At 44.4% G+C, this 18864-nt stretch overlaps 1 protein-coding gene across 1 annotated transcript; it reads left to right on the forward strand.

Annotated features, from left to right (window-relative positions):
- Positions 1 to 1388: 1388 nt before the first annotated feature.
- Positions 1389 to 8661, forward strand: rtn4rl2a (reticulon 4 receptor-like 2 a; the record flags this gene model as incomplete). The annotated part of the gene is made up of 5 exons (XM_079498873.1): positions 1389 to 1473; positions 4471 to 4697; positions 6157 to 6390; positions 7553 to 7714; positions 7963 to 8661. Exons 1-5 carry the CDS (start codon positions 1413 to 1415, stop codon positions 8659 to 8661), a joined length of 1383 nt encoding a protein of 460 aa, XP_079354999.1. The 5' UTR covers positions 1389 to 1412.
- Positions 8662 to 18864: the final 10203 nt, after the last annotated feature.

Genomic DNA, 18864 nt, shown 5'->3' on the forward strand with positions numbered 1-18864 from the left:
TTCGTACCGTACACACTCTCAGTTCGATAAGCACAGGGGTCTTTCATTGTTAACCCATTCTGGGCAGGAGCATCAAGCATTACTATTTAATCTTTGCTTCTGTATGGGGGGGTCCCTGGAACGTTTTTTCAGATGGGGGTCGGCGGCCAAATACATACATTTCTTGACATGAAAATGTTGGAGAACCACTGACATAGAAACAGGTTTTTCAGAAAACTGTCAGAACTTAGAAGGCATTTGTAGAATCGTCCTCAGGGGTCCCTGCAGAGGGGGTCCACGTGGCCCTAATCTGCATATCAATGGTCCTTTTGAAGATCACTGCCACACGTCATCTATAGCCTATACACACCATCCATACATCACTCTACCCCTTTGATATCTACATCGAAGGGACCCCACCTCTCACACATCCATACATATACATCCCTCTACCCCTTTGATATCTATCTATACGTCGAAGAGACCCCACCTCCCTACTTTCACTTCAAAATGTACTTGAGTGAAAGTAGGGTATAAAACGTAAGTATTGGTATCAAAATGTACCTATACAATTACCAAGAGTAGAAAGTATACTCACCATGCAGAATGTCTCATTTCAAGTTTTCAAATGTATACAAAAATGTATTTGAAAATCTACAATCACATCACGACGCATTGTGAGCTTGTAGATCGGCTATTTTCAAATGGCCGAAATGTATATATAGGGCTGAAGTGGTTAATGTATTTTGTAATAATAATCAAAGTAACCATAGTAACTAAACGTTTTCAAATACACGTATAGTGGAATACAAGTAGAACATCTGCCTCTGAGATGTAGTGGAGTAGAAGTAATTGGGAATTGGAAACACTCAAGTAAAGTATACAAATACCTCAACATTGTCCTTAAGCATATAAGTAAATGTATTCTACTACTTAGTTACTTTTCCCACCACTGCTGTGTATCGACGTGGAAAGGACCTCCTCTCGCTCAGTGGTCCATGTGCATGCTGATGAATGACTCGGGTGATGCGTCTTTACGCGCTCTCCTCCAACTCCCTCCCCTCCCCGGCGTGTCCCCATGGGCATGGCCCCGCCTCTTTCCGCTCCTCGCCTCCCTCCCTCAATCTTGACCCACCCCACCGGGTCGGTGTGACGTAGGAGATTCCACGGTGCCCACATCATGCCCGCGTGGGCGCCGTAGTGTAACGGCTTTCTCCGGTATAAATACGAGACCGGGTGCCTTCAAACGGCACTCGATCAACTCGACTCGACTCCAGTCGCTCCGACTATAGGCTACTACCTACGGGGACCAGCAGAGCACAATAACCAGCGCAGATAGGATATAGCAGAGCCAGGGCATTGTTATTAACTTTATATTATAACGGCCCATTCTAGGCTATTAACTAACTCGCTTTGGACTTTGGTTTTTGAACATGGATCCCTCGACTACAGCTCGGAGCCGAAGATGCAGCGCCGTCATACGCAGCTGCAAAAGTAAGTTTTATTCTCATCTTCTCATCCTCGGATGAGTCGCTCGTTTGTTTTGTAAATGTTTTAAAGCCAACTTGAAGTTATTGAATAGAAACTTGTGATCTTTCTAGATGAATTGAATGGCTTCATGGAGCTGGACATTTGTATGGGGATATAGCTGAGGAATGATATTTGACAATATAGGCTATTATTTATTGATCCACCCATGTCTATCACTTAGTAATGTTAAAAACAAGAAAATGTTTTAAAGCAACTTGAAGTTATTGCATCTTTTAGAAATGATCTTTCTGGATGAATTGAATGGCTTCTGGAGCTGGACATTTGTATGGATATATAGCTGAGGAATTATATTTGACAATTTAGGCTATATTTATTGATCCACGCCACAAGTCTATCACTTGTTGTAATGTTAAACAAATATATAAGATAACATGGACCTTCATTAACTGCAACTGTAAAAATACGGAATACGTCATTGTTTAAGAACAGTTCAACAATAAAGAGAGATAATGCCATCATGCGTAACGCTTATAGCGCAGACTGAGGGTGGACTTTACACACAATGTTCTCAATAAGCTTATTCTGTAGACATGAACCCATTAGGCTTATTATCACAAAGCACTTGTTAACGTGAGTAAAGCTACATGCACAAATCCGGAACTACCAAACAAGGCGATGATGTTTGAAGGCGTTTACTTTGGGAGTGACAAACGGAATAATACTTTATAACAGCCATTTCAGCACCAAGGACAGCACCCATTGGTCGTTTACTGCGGTGGTTCTTAAAGTGGGGTCCGGGGACCATGCAGGGGTCGTTGAAAGGGTTCCAGGGGGCCAGCAGCACAGTGTTGTTTTTGGAAGCAAAATTCTATTTTAGTTTTATAGTCATAGACTTTGGAAGGAAACTACGTTTAGTTTTAGTCACATTTTAGTCACCTGGATTGTTTTAGTGTCTAGTTTTAGTCGACTAAATATCATAAGATTTTAGTCGACTAAATCTACAGTTGATTTAGTCGACTAAAATGTGTTTTGGCAGGCCTTGATGCCGTCGTAATGACTGAATTTACACTAGCCAGAAAATAGCAGCTCACAACGGCTTGTAGATCTGCTATTTTCAGCATTCTCAAACCAAGTGTAAAATGACTTATACTGGATCTCTTGTCCACTAGTCCCTTCCTAACATTTTAGTCTAGTTTTTATTTGACAAAATTGTCAGTATATTTAGTCTTAATTATAGTTTTAATTTAGTCTCCTTTTAGTTTTAGTCAGTGGAAAAAGGTAGTCGACGAACATTTTTCGTCTTAGTTTTAGTCGACGAAATCAACACTGCAACAGCGAGATAAATGAATTTAGCTCCTATATCAGTCTTTGACTTTAAACCTATAGGATCTATAAACTCAGAATGCACCCCTGTTGTAAGCTTGTAAATCAGCTGTTTAAAAAAACACAAATCCTGTATGGGGGGGGTCCCTGGTACAATAGTTCGTCAAATGAGGGTCTGCTGCAAAAATACAAATTAGTTTGGTGGTCATTGACATGACCTGATTCATGTTATCATCTCATTTTGATGTTGGTGCATGTGATGTGAATGTAATTTCTGTTGCCTGTAGTGTATTGTATCTCGGCTACATTGAAAATGAGGGCTTGCTGTACTACGAGTTGACATAAAGGTTTAAGCTTATATGATGATGATGAAGAAAAGAGTTTGAGAACCAGTGGTTTACTGGCTGTTTGTGTAACAGACGTGATCTTACGTTGTGTGAAATAAGTACCACAGACACAGACCAGGATTCTCAGCGAGTTGATTTATTCTGACAAAACAGACAACGAGGCAATCACTGCTCTCGGAACATGAACATTTGGCTGGAAATATAGAACAGATGCAGCACAATGAAAACACAGTCTGTGTCTTAACAACTCTGGGTACAAACATAATACCTATAATAATATAATGCACAATAATTGTAAATGAAATAATCAAATAAGAATTTGATAATGATTTGATTTATTTATTAGATCCCCATTAGCTTACTGTGAGTCACAGCAGCTACTCTTCCTGGGGTCTTAAACATGCATCATTAAAACATTTCTTCCATATTATTACACATCCAACATAACACAACAATACAACACAAAACAACTCGTGATCCGTCTACCACATTTAATAGCTAGCTCCACAGTACAATCCAATCTTCAACATTGATAGTAAAGTAAATATACATGTATTATAATGGGATATATATAGTGTCATTCCCTTAAAGACAACCGCCAGAACTCTTAAAGATGGAATGCCGTGATTTTTGTCCACCCTAAAATATGATCATCAGGTATTATTATTATATAAGGAGGAAGATTTTTTCAAAAAAGTGTACAGTATTTGTTAAAATGTGGGCACGCCCACCAGTTCATTAAGTATGCCTGGTTTGCCTGGTAGGTGGTGATGGGTGGTGATCCACCTGAACTGAAGCCACACCCACAGCTGTTGTTGTATGATAAAGGGGGAGGGGTTATGACTGTCAAGGTTTCACCCTCCAGAAAGAAACCCTAAATAGAAAGGGAAGACATCATTGCACATAACCACACCAAGGGGTCTTCTAATGAAGTACTGTCACCTCATAAACACATGACAAACTGAAGAAAAACAAATCATGGCACTCCATCTTTAAAGAAGTAAATGGTGCATTTATATAGCGCCTTTATCCAAGGCGCTTTACAGAGATTCACACACCCATTCATACACACATTCACACACCGATGGTGGCAGAAACCATGCAAGGCACCAACCTGCACATCAGGAGCAATTAGGGGTTCAGTGTCTTGCTCAAGGACACTTCGACACTAACTCTGGGGGAGCCCACAGGGTTCGAACTGGCAACCTTGCGGTTACCATCCAGCCACTCTACCCCTGAGCCACCGCCGCCCCACTAGTCTAATGCCTGGGCAAGTGGAAGCATTATTATTAACCTACATCCACTTCTCTCCCTCCCTGTTGTCTTCCAGGTGGTCTCTCCCTATGGCTAGTGGTGTGGCTGGTCCTGGGTAAGCCCGGTCCGTCTGCGGCGTGCCCGCAGGAGTGCGTGTGCTACCCGACGCCCATGACCGTGAGCTGCCAGGCGCAGAACTTCACCATAGTGCCGGCGGGAGTGCCCTACGATTCGCAGCGCGTGTTCCTGCAGAACAACAGGATAACGGAGCTCAGAGTTGGTTCTTTTGGCTTTGGAACTCAGGTGAGCACTAAAGCACAACAAGGCTGGACAAGGAAGACAATAGACTTCGGGCTCTATTCTTGTCCATGCTAAACCCCTTATCCCTAAACTTCTTTGCCTTTTTTTTTTTTTTTTTTTTACTAATTTGAAAAACATTTTTGAATAGTTAAAATAGCCAATCTACAAGCTCACAATGTTGAATGTTTTTCAAATTAGTAAAAAAAAGTTAGTAATGTAAAGGGGAGATGGCGTTTTGATTTTTTCTGATTTGCTGAGCACAAATGATATCGATATAAGAATCTATTTCCCCCCATTTTGACTGTGCAACATTTCCAGTGGTGGAAAGTACATTTAAATAGTTACTTATACTGTACTTAAGTACAATTTTGGGGTATTTGCACTTTACTTAAATAATTCCAATTTCCAATACTTTTACTTCTATTCCACTACATCTCAGAGACTAATATTGTACTTTTACTCCAACTTTAGTTACTAGTTACATGGTAGATTTTGAATATTATTACAAAACATGCATTAACAACTTATCAGCGTACATTTTGGCAATTTGAAAATAGCTGCCCTACAAGCTCACCTCACAATGTGACACAAAGTGAGCTTGTACATCTTTTACTTTCTATTGCAGAATGTATACTTTATACTGAATGTATACTTTATACTGAAGTAAAGCGTTGGAGTACTTTTTACTTTTTTCGACCACTGAACATTTCTATCATCATCATCCTCATCTAGGGCCTGACTCACACGTGCACAACAGATTGATGTATGCTTGTTGTATGAGACTTGTTTACTGATGCAAGCTCTCAATTAATTTCCAATGGTAGTCACATGGTTTGACACAACATTTTTGTTGTATGAGGGGGAGGGGCGCAGTCGAAACACAGCCGAAAGCCATACAACACAAATGTGACTCCCATTGGAAATTAATTGCGAGCTTGCAGTAAACAAGTCTCATACATCTAGGCTAGCATGCATCAATGTTGTATGCTAGATGCGAAGGTTTTTTTCGCATAGCATTAGTCGACGAAATCAACAGTGATCCCAACATTAACCCTCCCCATGTCGCTATACCACCAGGTTCTCTGGCTGTTCTCCAACAACATTAACCCTCCCCATGTCGCTATACCACCAGGTTCTCTGGCTGTTCTCCAACAACATTAACCCTCCCCATGTCGCTATACCACCAGGTTCTCTGGCTGTTCTCCAACAACATTAACCCTCCCCATGTCGCTATACCACCAGGTTCTCTGGCTGTTCTCCAACAACATTAACCCTCCCCATGTCGCTATACCACCAGGTTCTCTGGCTGTTCTCCAACAACATTAACCCTCCCCATGTCGCTATACCACCAGGTTCTCTGGCTGTTCTCCAACAACATTAACCCTCCCCATGTCGCTATACCACCAGGTTATCTGGCTGTTCTCCAACAACATTAACCCTCCCCATGTCGCTATACCACCAGGTTCTCTGGCTGTTCTCCAACAACATCTCGTGGATCGAGGCGGGTGCCTTCAGCGAGCTGAGGGACCTGGAGGAGCTGGACCTCGGGGACAACCCCCACCTGCGGCGTCTGGAGGGCGGAGCGTTCCGCGGCCTGGAGAAGCTCCAGAGCCTCCACATGCACCGCTGCCGCCTCACTGCGATGCCCCACGACATCTTCCACAAGCTCTACAGCCTGCAGTTCCTCTACCTGCAGGTAGGTGGTGCTAACGATATATAGCACCAAAATTGGTGCTATATAATAGCCTGGCATGGCCAGATTTATTTCCAAACAGATTCCAACATCACAGCAAAAAAAAGTGTTACTGTGAATAGTGGCCCCTGATTGGTCACCCACAAGATTGGGGTGAGCGGAAATGTATTTCAAATTAAGGAGTGCCAGACCAATCTCCCCAGGATTCTTTTTCCTGTGGCAGATTTGTCTGGATTCCAGGCTACATATACAGCATCACCGGCGTCGGGGCCCAGTGGTGGAAAAAGTACTCGATTGTTTAAATTAAGTACTAAGTATCAATAGTGCAATGTAGAACTACTTTGTTACAAGTCTGGAAGCGAATTCAAAATGTACTCGAGTAAAAGTATAAAAGTATCTGCATCAAAATATACGTAAAGTATCAAGAGTAAAAGTGCTCATTGTGCAGAATGTCCCATTTCACAAGTTTGAGAAGTCTAAAAATAGCAGATCTACAAGCTCACAATGCGTCACATCGCGACACATTGTGAGCTTGTAGATCGTTGAGCGTTCCGGCCTGATGACTACAAAACAATGACTACAACATGACGTAAACAACGATATCATCCGCTCCCGACCTGATCATAAACCCCAAAAGGAATGCTGACCAGGCTAAGTTCTGAGTGCTTTCACAGAATCTTTAATTGGTTCAGAACTCTAAAAGTTGGTGTGGAACTGGTAGCAGACAAACTGTTGAAAGAGACATTTTGGCGTAATGTCTGGGGGCATTTCTTAAAACGACAGGCCAGCTGTTCCATTTAATGGGACCATAAATAGTACATGTTTAGTTCACCATATTTTGAGCTTGACATACAACAGGATGCCCTTCTGCTTAACAGGTAAAGTATAAGTAACAATGCAATGCAATGCAATGCAATGCAATGCAATACAATACAATACAATACAATACAATACAATACAATACAATACAATACAATACAATGACACACATACTTACAAGGTGCTGTGAAAAAAAATGACAGTCAGCAAATCTTGGACAATTTACAGTTTCACAGTCATCAATCATGCTATATCTGATGTCATATCATGAGCTAGCATCAGGTCACTATCTCATCACAGTCCTCACATCATCTTCATCACGTGTTGCTTTCCCTCTTCCTTCCAGGAGAACCACCTCCACTTCCTGCAGGACGACATCTTCTCGGACCTCATCAACCTGTCGCAGCTCTTCCTGCACGGCAACCGCATCCGCACGCTGTCCGAGAACGTGTTCCGCGGCCTGGTCAACCTGGACCGCCTGCTGGTGCACGACAACCGCGTTCGCCAGGTAGGGCTGGAGCTCCAAACCCAATCCCTCCCCCAAAATAATGATGTATTGGTTAATTAGAGTGAATACAGTTCTACAGCTTATAAAGAAGTCAAGTTAAAAGAGTATCTCTCATTCAGAGAGAGTACTAGTCTTTGTTTGATGATCTCTGACTGGGACCAGAAGGAAAACAACTATAGCATAAACACAACAGTTTTTACAAAGTCTCATTGCTTATCCATCTTTCTTTGATCCTCCCCGCCCGGCAGGTGAACCGACGGGCGTTCCGCGACCTGGGCCGCCTCACCATGCTCTTCCTGTTCAACAACTCCCTGGCGGAGCTTCCCGCCCAGGCCCTGAGGGACGCACAGGGCGTCCAGTTCCTGCGCCTCAACGCCAACCCCTGGGCCTGCGGATGCGAGTCCCGCGCCATGTGGGAGTGGTTCCGCGAGGCCAGCGGCTCCGTCTCCTCCTCCGAGGTGCTGTGCGCCTCACCCTCTCCCCGCCGCGGCCAGGACATGCGCTTCCTCCGCGAGATGGACTTCGCGCCGTGCCCGCTGCCCGACCCCGCCTCCATCGCCGGCTCCACCACCACCACCTTCAGCACCAAGACCCGCTGGTGGTTCTCCAAGAACAAGCCCCAGTCGTCCACCAAGGGCCTGCTGGAGAAGTCCCACGAGACGGTGAAGGCCGGCGTGCACGGCAAGGGCCCGTCCACCTCCACGTCCATGGTCAAGTACGAGCTGGGCGAGGAGGAGCTGGCACTGCCCAAGCTCGACGCCGAAGAGTACTGGGCCAACTACGGCAACGAAGACTCAGGTATCTCCGTGACCTGCTTTGAGCTCGAGTGCCCGCCCGACTTCGACCTCACTCCCAACGCCTCTAGTCCTCGTTCGCACTCTTTCCTCTCGCTTTTGGTACTCTCCGTCGTCAGCGTTTCCCTCAGTCTCCACCTGCTGTTTGGCTGAATCGGACTCTTGGTTAATACGACGTCCACATTCCCTCCTAAGCCTGTTGTAAAGGCGACGAGGTTCCCTGTTTTAGAGGCTTGACAACCCCAACCCTTTGCCCACTCTGCTGAGCTGCTCTATCTAAACTGATACTCAGGGCACAGCGAGGGAAATAGGGAGGGGAGACGGAACGGTTAAGATTCTGCATCTTAACCGTCCACAGGGCTTAAAACACTTCAGGGTTTCTAAAGTGTTCTTCAGCCGAGACTATCATGTACTTTATACGGTATTTACCTACATCGTTGCTCTAACGGTGTGACTTTCTGCGTCTCGCCTATAGGTGAAGTTATCATTACCCACGATGCCCTGCAATCAGGGGTTCAGATGGCGTAAATATCTGTGCTCGGAAAACGGTGGAGAACGAACGATCTAAAGTCATTGTTTGTGAACTTTTCCGGCTCCAGGCCATGCTATTATCATGACGTCGAAATAATCACCTGGCTGCTACAAAGATAGCAACTATACTGTTATAATCAGTACAATGTCACATTGATGGCAATACTGAAATGACTCATATGAAAATATGCTTTTGTGTATGTGTTTTTGTGGCACATCCATTATTTTGTATCACCTATTGAGCATTACTGCGAAGGTGGTTCCATCCACACAGCAGAGCACAGTGTGGAGCAGCGTTCAGAAAGCAGGCAATATAAGACAGACGATAATGAGAGAGAGAGAGAGAGAGAGAGAGAGAGAGAGAGAGAGAGAGAGAGAGAGAGAGAGATACTGTTATACTGTGAAGCAAAAAGAAAGCAGGCAAACAGAAGAATGTAGTGGCAGATGGACAAGGAGGAGGCCTGGAGGCGGGGAGAGAGAGAGATAGAGAGAGCGAGAGAGAGGAGAGAGAGAGAGAGAGAGACAGAGAGAGACAGAGAGAGAGAGAGAGTTATAAATAAAAGCAAAGAACCAGAGACAGGACATTTTGATGGAAATAATAAAAATGTCAGTGACGCATAATAACGCAGTGAAAGCGGAAGGTTGACAACGTCCAACTGAGGATGATTGTTCAGATCGAGGCATTAGCAACAGAAAGAGGACGAGATATTGATTGATGGAGTGAAAGTGAAATAGGGCGAGGAAAGGGCAAGGCACAGCACAGCAATACGAATAGAGATAATAAACGCAATATTCTATTGCATAGCATGCAACAGAAGGGCTAGTGAAGGAGACCGTGCTGGCCATGGGAACTGCAGGAGAACAGTAATAAATCCATCCATGTATTGGGTGTTTTGTTTGTCTGTCTGTCACACAAAGCCACAGTTATACCCATCCATGTAAATATGATGTGACTGTTTCCAAGTACAGGAAAGAATAATGTCTGTTAACATTTGTATGGAATGCTACGATTTGGTTAAATGATCTTTATAAAAAAATATCATCCAGATTTTCTGAATAACATTTGTCAGACTTTTATTTTGTGCAATAACAGAACTATTTCATGAATACGTTTAGTGTATACTGTATCAGAAGTGCATGCATTCTCTTGGACGGCGACAGTAGCTACTGTTACAGTTATGTGTGTGCTATTTTACTTTTGAGGGCTTTGCTTTACACAAGACAACTGCCTCTAAGCCTTTTCTGCATAGGGACAATCACTAATATCATTCAAAACACCTTGCTCTTAAAGCTTCAATCCAGGATTTATGTTAAATAATCTATATACAGTACATATATGATAATAACACAATATAGCGCCGAAGTCCTGACGTCACTCGCTCATCCCCTGGTTCCAAGGAGTTTGTGGAAGTTTTTCTCAATGGAGAATAACATACAACGTAAAAATAGTCTCATATAAGAATTGTGGTCCAGAAATAAACACACTGTCTCTGTATCGTTTACGACAATCAGTCAGTCAGTCAGTCAGTCAGTCAGTCAGTCAGTCAGTCAGTCAGTAACATTAGCGTTTTCTCTCAGTCAGTTGATTCTTCACATCCATACGAGTGAAAGTATTGTTCGAACACAGTTCTTATATGAGTCGATCTAAGATACCCCTAAGGGGGTTATAATACATAAGTACACAAACCTGTGGACTTAGCGCCCTCTATCTATATAACAAGCACATTTCTAGTGGTTGGAAATGGTCTCCCTACTCCTCCATTGACACATGTTTATGCTGGTGCTGGAGAGGACACCTCAGAGCCATAGAGTAAGACAGAGTTACGCAAACTGCTCTCCTACATAGACTTCTATTGAGAATGGGGACAACCAACTGGGACAAGTCCTGGACCGGAAGTAGGCAGAAATGCATTGGACTCAGGGCAACAGCCCAGCTTTAATGATCTTAAATCCCTTTATTTTAGATTGTTTTGTAGTAATAGTACAACATAAACATTACAGAGACTTTAGTTGTTACTGTACAATACTTTAAAACAGTTGGCATGTTGCACACATGCCTATAATTCTTATTTGCGCCGCCCTCGTTGAAAACAATGTATTTCCAACTCCAGCTTGTCTCAGTTCAGGCTGCATGAACAGCGCTCGGTTTCTGCCCCCTCAATATCGTAACTCTTCTATTAGATGGCTCTGGGACACCTAATGTAGGTGACTGGTTGACAAGTGACAATGTCAATAAAGTTAGTTCAAGAGAACAAATTTGATGCACCGAATTCGACACTAGATAAAAGTTACTAACCATAACTTTTAACCAAAAATCTGAAATAATCTTAATTTTATATATGCTGTGATCCACTAATTCACACTACAGTGCAAGAAATGAGGAACCAAATTTTTCTTTTAGTTTTTTTAGCAAATTAGAGCAAGCCTGGTACTCACAGGATGTTTTCTGTGTGACTTAATTAAACATGACAACTTTTTTCGTAAACCATGTCAATGAAAAGCACCTGTTGTTACTATAGATAGACTGTGACAGGAATAGGATACTCTCACTGTGATCGTGGACATCTGTCTGTGTGTGTGTGGTGGGATTTGGGATGAGGAGGAGGACACTGGCATGTTTCCATCTGTCTGTCTGTGTGTTGTGTGTGTTGTGTGTTGTGTGTGTGTGTGTGTGTGTGTGTGTGTGTGTGTGTGTGTGTGTGTGTGTGTGTGTGTGTGTGTGTGTGGTGGGATTTGGGATGAGGAGGATGACACTGGCATGTTTCCAATGCAACAGCAGGCAAGTATACGTCAGTGAGGTTGACACTCAAGTGACTAATTCACTGTCGATGCTGGATTTGACTGACTGACTGGCTGGCAGCAGGCAGGCAGGCAGGCAGGCAGGCAGGCTGGCTGGCTGGCAGCAGGCAGGCTGGCTGGCAGGCTGGCTGGCTGGCAGCAGGCAGGCTGGCAGGCTGGCTGGCTGGCTGGCAGGCTGGCTGGCTGGCTGGCTGACTGGCAGGCAGGCAGGCAGGCAGGCTGGCAGGCAGGCAGGCAGGCTGGCTGGCTGGCAGGCAGGCTGGCTGACTGGCTGGCAGGCAGGCAGGCAGGCAGGCAGGCAGGCTGGCAGGCAGGCAGGCTGGCAGGCAGGCAGGCTGGCAGGCTGGCTGGCTGGCAGGCTGGCTGGCTGGCTGGCTGACTGGCAGGCAGGCAGGCAGGCTGGCTGGCTGGCTGGCTGGCTGGCAGGCAGGCAGGCTGGCAGGCAGGCTGGCAGGCAGGCAGGCAGGCTGGCAGGCTGGCTGGCTGGCTGGCAGGCTGGCTGGCTGGCTGGCTGACTGGCAGGCAGGCAGGCAGGCAGGCTGGCTGGCTGGCTGGCTGGCTGGCTGGCTGACTGGCAGGCAGGCAGGCAGGCAGGCTGGCAGGCTGGCTGGCTGGCTGGCTGGCTGACTGGCAGGCAGGCAGGCAGGCTGGCTGACTGGCAGGCAGGCTGGCTGGCTGGCTGGCAGGCTGGCAGGCAGGCTGACTGACTGACTGACAGGCAGGCAGGCAGGCTGACTGACTGACTGACTGGCTGGCTGGCTGACTTGAGAATGCCTTGTAGGGAAAGTGACTAGCTTGTGAACACAACCAGACGGAAATGGAACAGTTTAAAAATAACAGACAGACTCAACATGTCCAAACGGATGAGACAGCCTGCGGATAACTGAGATGGAGACATCATATGAATGCAGTCAGAGGGATGGAAGTGACAACACAGAGGAATCGTCTCCTGCAAAGCCCTAACCTAACATTAACCTTTATGTTCTGCCTTTTTGTTGTATTTTTGTATTTGTATTTTCTTTTTCCTTTGTGTGTGTGCACATTTTTATTTTAACAGCGGGGAAACCAATATAGTAACAATGTTACACAATTGCAGATTTCTCCGGGTTTCATGTTGCCAGGTATGATAATAACACTCTTTCACACTTTTCATTCTGTATTGCTGTGGTTTTCAACCAGTGGTCCAGGGACCACCCGTGGTCCTTGAGGGCGTTCCAGGTGGTCCCCTAAATGATGGAGAGTTGGTAACCAAATGGACCCTTATTTATTATTAGATCTTTAACTCTTCAGAGCGTAAAATGAAACCTTATGGGTCTATTTGGTTTCATTTTACGCTCTCAAGAGTCAAACTATTGTTAAACATCTGCATTAGGCCTACTTAATTTACAAGAAGTCTAACAATTAGAATATAGAAGAATTGTTTTGATCGTTTTATGCCATTTCTCTCTCCTAATGGTACCAACATCAACACAGCATGGAATGGAATTGCTCAAAATGCTAAATAAATAACCGGCCTTAATATGAAACGGGTTGAAAACCACTGCTATGTGTAGCGATGGACTGATGGACACGTAACTCCTCAAGCTGTGCTCTGAAATAGAACAGAATGTCACGTCTGTGAAAGAAATGTTCTAACCGAGATGGAGAGAGAGGGCAAGGACGCCATCCGGGAGTAGGAGGCAGAGTAGGAGGCATACGCACACGGAAGCAAGCATGCGAGCGCACGCACGCACGCACGCACGCACGCACGCACGCACGCACGCACGCACGCACGCACGCACGCACGCACGCGTTCAATGTTATTCAGTTGAAAAATATATGTTTTCCCCACACGGCTGACAATGATAAAGGATAAAGGTTCCTGCATTGTATTGTGATAGTGCAGGTCAATGCTGGAAGTGAGGTCGAAGGTCAAACTGAACCTCTTGACCATGAGGTCACAAAAACACCAGTTAAAAAAACCCCATTCATTGCTTATTAACTTTGAAGTGTGTGTAGGAAATGTCGAGTGTGTCTCTATGTGTTTGTACAGTATGTTAGTGTCTGAGAATGTTGATTTGACTCATTTGTCATACCCTGCATTTTTATTGTAAAGGAATGAGAGCATTGAAATACACTCTGTGAGGAAAGAATAAATATAATATAAATAGAAAGGATTTGTGTGGGCGTTTCCTTCTACCGTGTGTCCAGATCAATATCCTGGGGGATCAACAAAGCATGCAATAGGATGCACGCACGCACGCACGCACGCACGCACGCACGCACGCACACCCTTCTTTCACTATTTCACTTCTTCTTTCACTATTTGTAGTCACACACACACACACACACACACACACACACACACACACACACACACACACACACACACACACACACACACACACACACACACACACACACACACACACACACACACACACACACACACACACACACACACACACACACACACACACACACACACACACACACACACACACACACACACGTACTTGGAGAACCAGATATTTTCTGTGGTGGTACTTGGTATAAAAAGGGGAACAACCCGTTAGGATGCAGAGAGAAGTGAACCCAATATGTAGAGTCACAGGAAACAGTGTCGATTTCAAAGTATTTAATAATGAAGAATGAGGCAGAAATCTTACACTGAAGTAGAACTCCGGAAAATCAAGGCAAAAATCATACACTGGAGCAGAACGCAGGAATCAGGAATACATCTCATACTTCAGAACGCAGGAATCAGGAATACATCTCATACTTCAGAACGCAGGAATCAGGAAAACGACGGAATGACAAGAAGTCAACACAGGAACGGCTCACGCATCGGAAACAACAAACTATGAACTGACAATGCATGCTTGCTATGAGTCCAGTCTTATAGGGGGAAGGTTGATTGTAGAATAGTTCACAGGTGGGATGACGAGGGAGTTGGAGACTGGTGAGTAAATGGGACTGCAGTGTGGAATGGAAAGTGGGAGTGGCCTGTAGGGCTGACATGGTCTGTGGAGAGACAGACCCTGACACAACCCCTGCTTTACACCAGGGGTTCTCAACGTTTTTGGCCGGGGACCCCCGGAAATGCTTTGGCAATGTCTCGGGACCCTCGCCCCGCCCCCTCCCAACCCCCAATATAAATTGACTGCTACAATAACCTTAAACCATTTTGGGTGGGAACCCCTTTTGGTGTTTTAAGCATTGTTATAATTTAGCTATTGAAAAATAGCAGATCTACAAGCTCATAGCGCGCCACCGAGTGGCGCGCTACGAGCTTGTAGGTCTGCTATTTTTGAAAAATCGTGAAAATAAATTTTTTTTAAAAAGTTTTTTTTTTTTTTTTTTTTTGAAAATAATTTGGGTACCCCCTAAAATAATTTGGCGACCCCCCGAGGGGTCGCGACCCACGGGTTGAGAACCCCTGCTTTACACCACTGGACGGAAGAGTACACACAGGCAATTATTTATTCCCTTTTAGCACGGCTCCTCGTGCATGTGGGAGTGAAGCCCCCCACATGTCTTCCACAGACGCTGCAAGGAACGTTATCCTGCCATGAAAGGCGGCCAAATCAAAGGGTGAAACGTCAAGCACGTACACACTCCGGCCGAGCAAGGACTCTAATGAGACAGGGCAGCTACGTACACACATGGACATTTTGCCATTTTTATTCTGTGCTGATGCTGTGAGACGTGTTGCGCAAACGGGCTCTCCAGACAGCCGTTCGTGTCTGCAGTATTACACCATTAATTATTTCACCATATAGCTTCATTCAAGATTGATTGATTGATTGAAAAATGTATTAACAGTTTGCAGAATTACAGTACATTTCAAGCACAAACTCAATACAAAGGCTGTTAACTGTGAGTGGACGACCCAATTAAGCATTACACTTGTTTCCAATAGGGTCCACAATGTTCAATTCATCAAAAACATTTAGAGACGTACAAATAGACACTTCTATGTTAGACAAAGGACAGAACAGGAATTCGTCATAAAGGAGGTAAAAAGGGAAAAGAAACATATACAGTGAGGGAAAAAAAGGGGTGGGCGGTGGGGGGGATTCACGTTCAGCTCCGTTCATTTGTTTGTTTTCCTTGGAGGAGCTGCGTTGGGTCCCCAAGTCGGCTCCGTGGCCGTACCTTGAAAGATTCACTTTAGATCACTAAAGTCAACACTTAGCGATGCGCTGTTTGGGTATAAATACATGTGGAAAAACCCAAGCTTGGAAGCTGCAATACACTAAGAACAAACACCCAATAAACACAAAGAATATCAGTTAAAATAAAGTGCATATAGAGCAAAGTACAGTTATTTAACAGTCTGCTGGCCTGTGGGGGGCAGGCACAAATTAGCCATTGGGCCAGTGGGGCCGTGGCCATATTAAAGGGACATTTCAACGCTGGCAGAAACTGCAAATTAATAGTGTAGTAGATAGCAGTAGCACAATTTGAAATGTGCACCCTATGGCCAGAAAAATCTCTGTCTGTGTGTTTGACTGGATTGCTGAATTCCTACAATGCCCATAATGCTTTAGTGCACTTCTCCTCCTTGTGGAGAGGGGGGAGGCTGCATGGAGGTGTGACTTTGTAGTCCAGGAAGGAAGTGAGACCACATTTTCATGACAGGTTTTTGGTCATGAACATGAAATATATATTTAAAAAAAAAACATATTACACACATAAAAAACCCCCAGGAAAGTGTTTCTTGTGTCCTAAACATCATTAAAAATAAGCTCTGGATGCAGAAAGGGATGAAATTAGTTTAAAAGGCTTAAAAAAGTCACCAGAAAAGAAATTCTACATGAAAACCACCATGAAACATATTCTAGTGCAGTGGTTCCCAAACTCTTTCATGTCAAGGACCCCCAAATTCACACCAATTAGCCCCGCGGACCCCTCATTTCAAAAGACATGCCAGGGACCCCCCATAAGAGAAGATTTGTACGGCTCTAGCAGTGATTTTCAACCAGTTTAATTTCAAGGACCCCCAGTGTGACATGCATTAGTCTACACCGGACCCCCATTTAATGGCATTTCTATCTCTGGGACCCCCAATTTATAATGTAAAATCAATGCTAATTTAACTCTGAGAGTGTACAAATGGAATCAAATGGACCCATCAGGGTCCATTTGGTCCCATTTGTACACTCTCTGAGTTACAGACCCATAAGGGTCTATGATGAATTCCTGTTCTGTCTATGATGAATTCCTGTTCTGTTCTTTGACATAGAAGTGTCTATTTGTACGTCTCTAAATGTTTTGATGAATTGAACAAGGTGGACCCTCTTGTAAACAAGTGTAATGCTTAATTGGGTCGTCCACTCACAGTTAACAGTCTTTGTATTGAGTTTGTGCTTGAAATGTACTGTAATTCTGCAAACTGTTAATACATATTTCAATCACTCAATCAATGTGCCTCAGTTACAGACCCATAAGGGTCTGTGCCTCAGTTACAGACCCATAAGGGTCTGTGCCTTATGGGTCTGTAACTGGTTCCAAATTATCATTTAGCTGCGTCCCCCCTGGAACTCCCTCAAGTACCAGTAATCAAGTAAGTAAAGTGGGGTCCCCGGACCTGGAACTCCCTCAAGTACCAGTAATCAAGTAAGTAAAGTGGGGTCCCCGGACCTGGAACTCCCTCAAGTACCAGTAATCAAGTAAGTAAAGTGGGGTCCCCGGACCTGGAACTCCCTCAAGTACCAGTAATCAAGTAAGTAAAGTCCCCGGACCCCACTTTGGGAACCACTGTTCTACTGTATGTGTTCCTTCTAATCACATAAAGAGGTTCTCAGCTTGTAAACCCAAACATGTCAAATAAAGAGGTTCTCAGCTTGTAAACCCAAACATGTCAAATAAAGAGGTTCTCAGCTTGTAAACCCAAACATGTCAAATAAAGAGGTTCTCAGCTTGTAAACCCAAACATGTCAAATAAAGAGGTTCTCAGCTTGTAAACCCAAACATGTCAAATAAAGAGGTTCTCAGCTTGTAAACCCAAACATGTCAAATAAAGAGGTTCTCAGCTTGTAAACCCAAACATGTCAAATAAAGAGGTTCTCAGCTTGTAAACCCAAACATGTCAAATAAAGAGGTTCTCAGCTTGTAAACCCAAACATGTCAAATAAAGAGGTTCTCAGCTTGTAAACCCAAACATGTCAAATAAAGAGGTTCTCAGCTTGTAAACCCAAACATGTCAAATAAAGAGGTTCTCAGCTTGTAAACCCAAACATGTCAAATAAAGAGGTTCTCAGCTTGTAAACCACTGTTCTACTGAACCACTGTTCTACTGTATGTGTTCCTTCTAATCACATAAAGAGGTTCTCAGCTTGTAAACCACTGTTCTACTGAACCACTGTTCTACTGAACCACTGTTCTACTGTATGTGTTCCTTCTAATCAAATAAAGAGGTTCTCAGCTTGTAAACCACTGTTCTACTGAACCACTGTTCTACTGAACCACTGTTCTACTGTATGTGTTCCTTCTAATCAAATAAAGAGGTTCTCAGCTTGTAAACCACTGTTCTACTGAACCACTGTTCTACTGTATGTGTTCCTTCTAATCAAATAAAGAGGTTCTCAGCTTGTAAACCCAAACATGTCAGCAAAAGCTATTTCTGGAGCACGCGTCTGTATTGTATCTTTCCCCCCCGACTCCAACAGACGCTACACGCGCACACACACACACACACACACACACACACACACACACACACACACACACACACACACACACACACACACACACACACACACACACACACACACACACACACATGGAGGGGATGAATGAACAGCCTGTGCCCATATTAGGATATAAATAACTCAAAGCCACGGAGCCCAGGCCAGCTCACGTTTGCCCGTTCCCCATTGGTTCCGTCGACTTTGTGCGCGCCAACGGATTTGGGTGACGCACCTCCGTCGCACACAATACGTACGTAGCAGCTGCGCGTCTGATTGGTTGGGTGGCATCTCGTTTTAACCCTTTCAGGCCCGAGGACGATTCTACAACAATGTCTTCTAATCTAAAGCATGA

Source organism: Electrona antarctica (assembly GCF_951216825.1).
Source record: "Electrona antarctica genome assembly, chromosome: 4".
Lineage (NCBI taxonomy): Eukaryota > Metazoa > Chordata > Actinopteri > Myctophiformes > Myctophidae > Electrona > Electrona antarctica.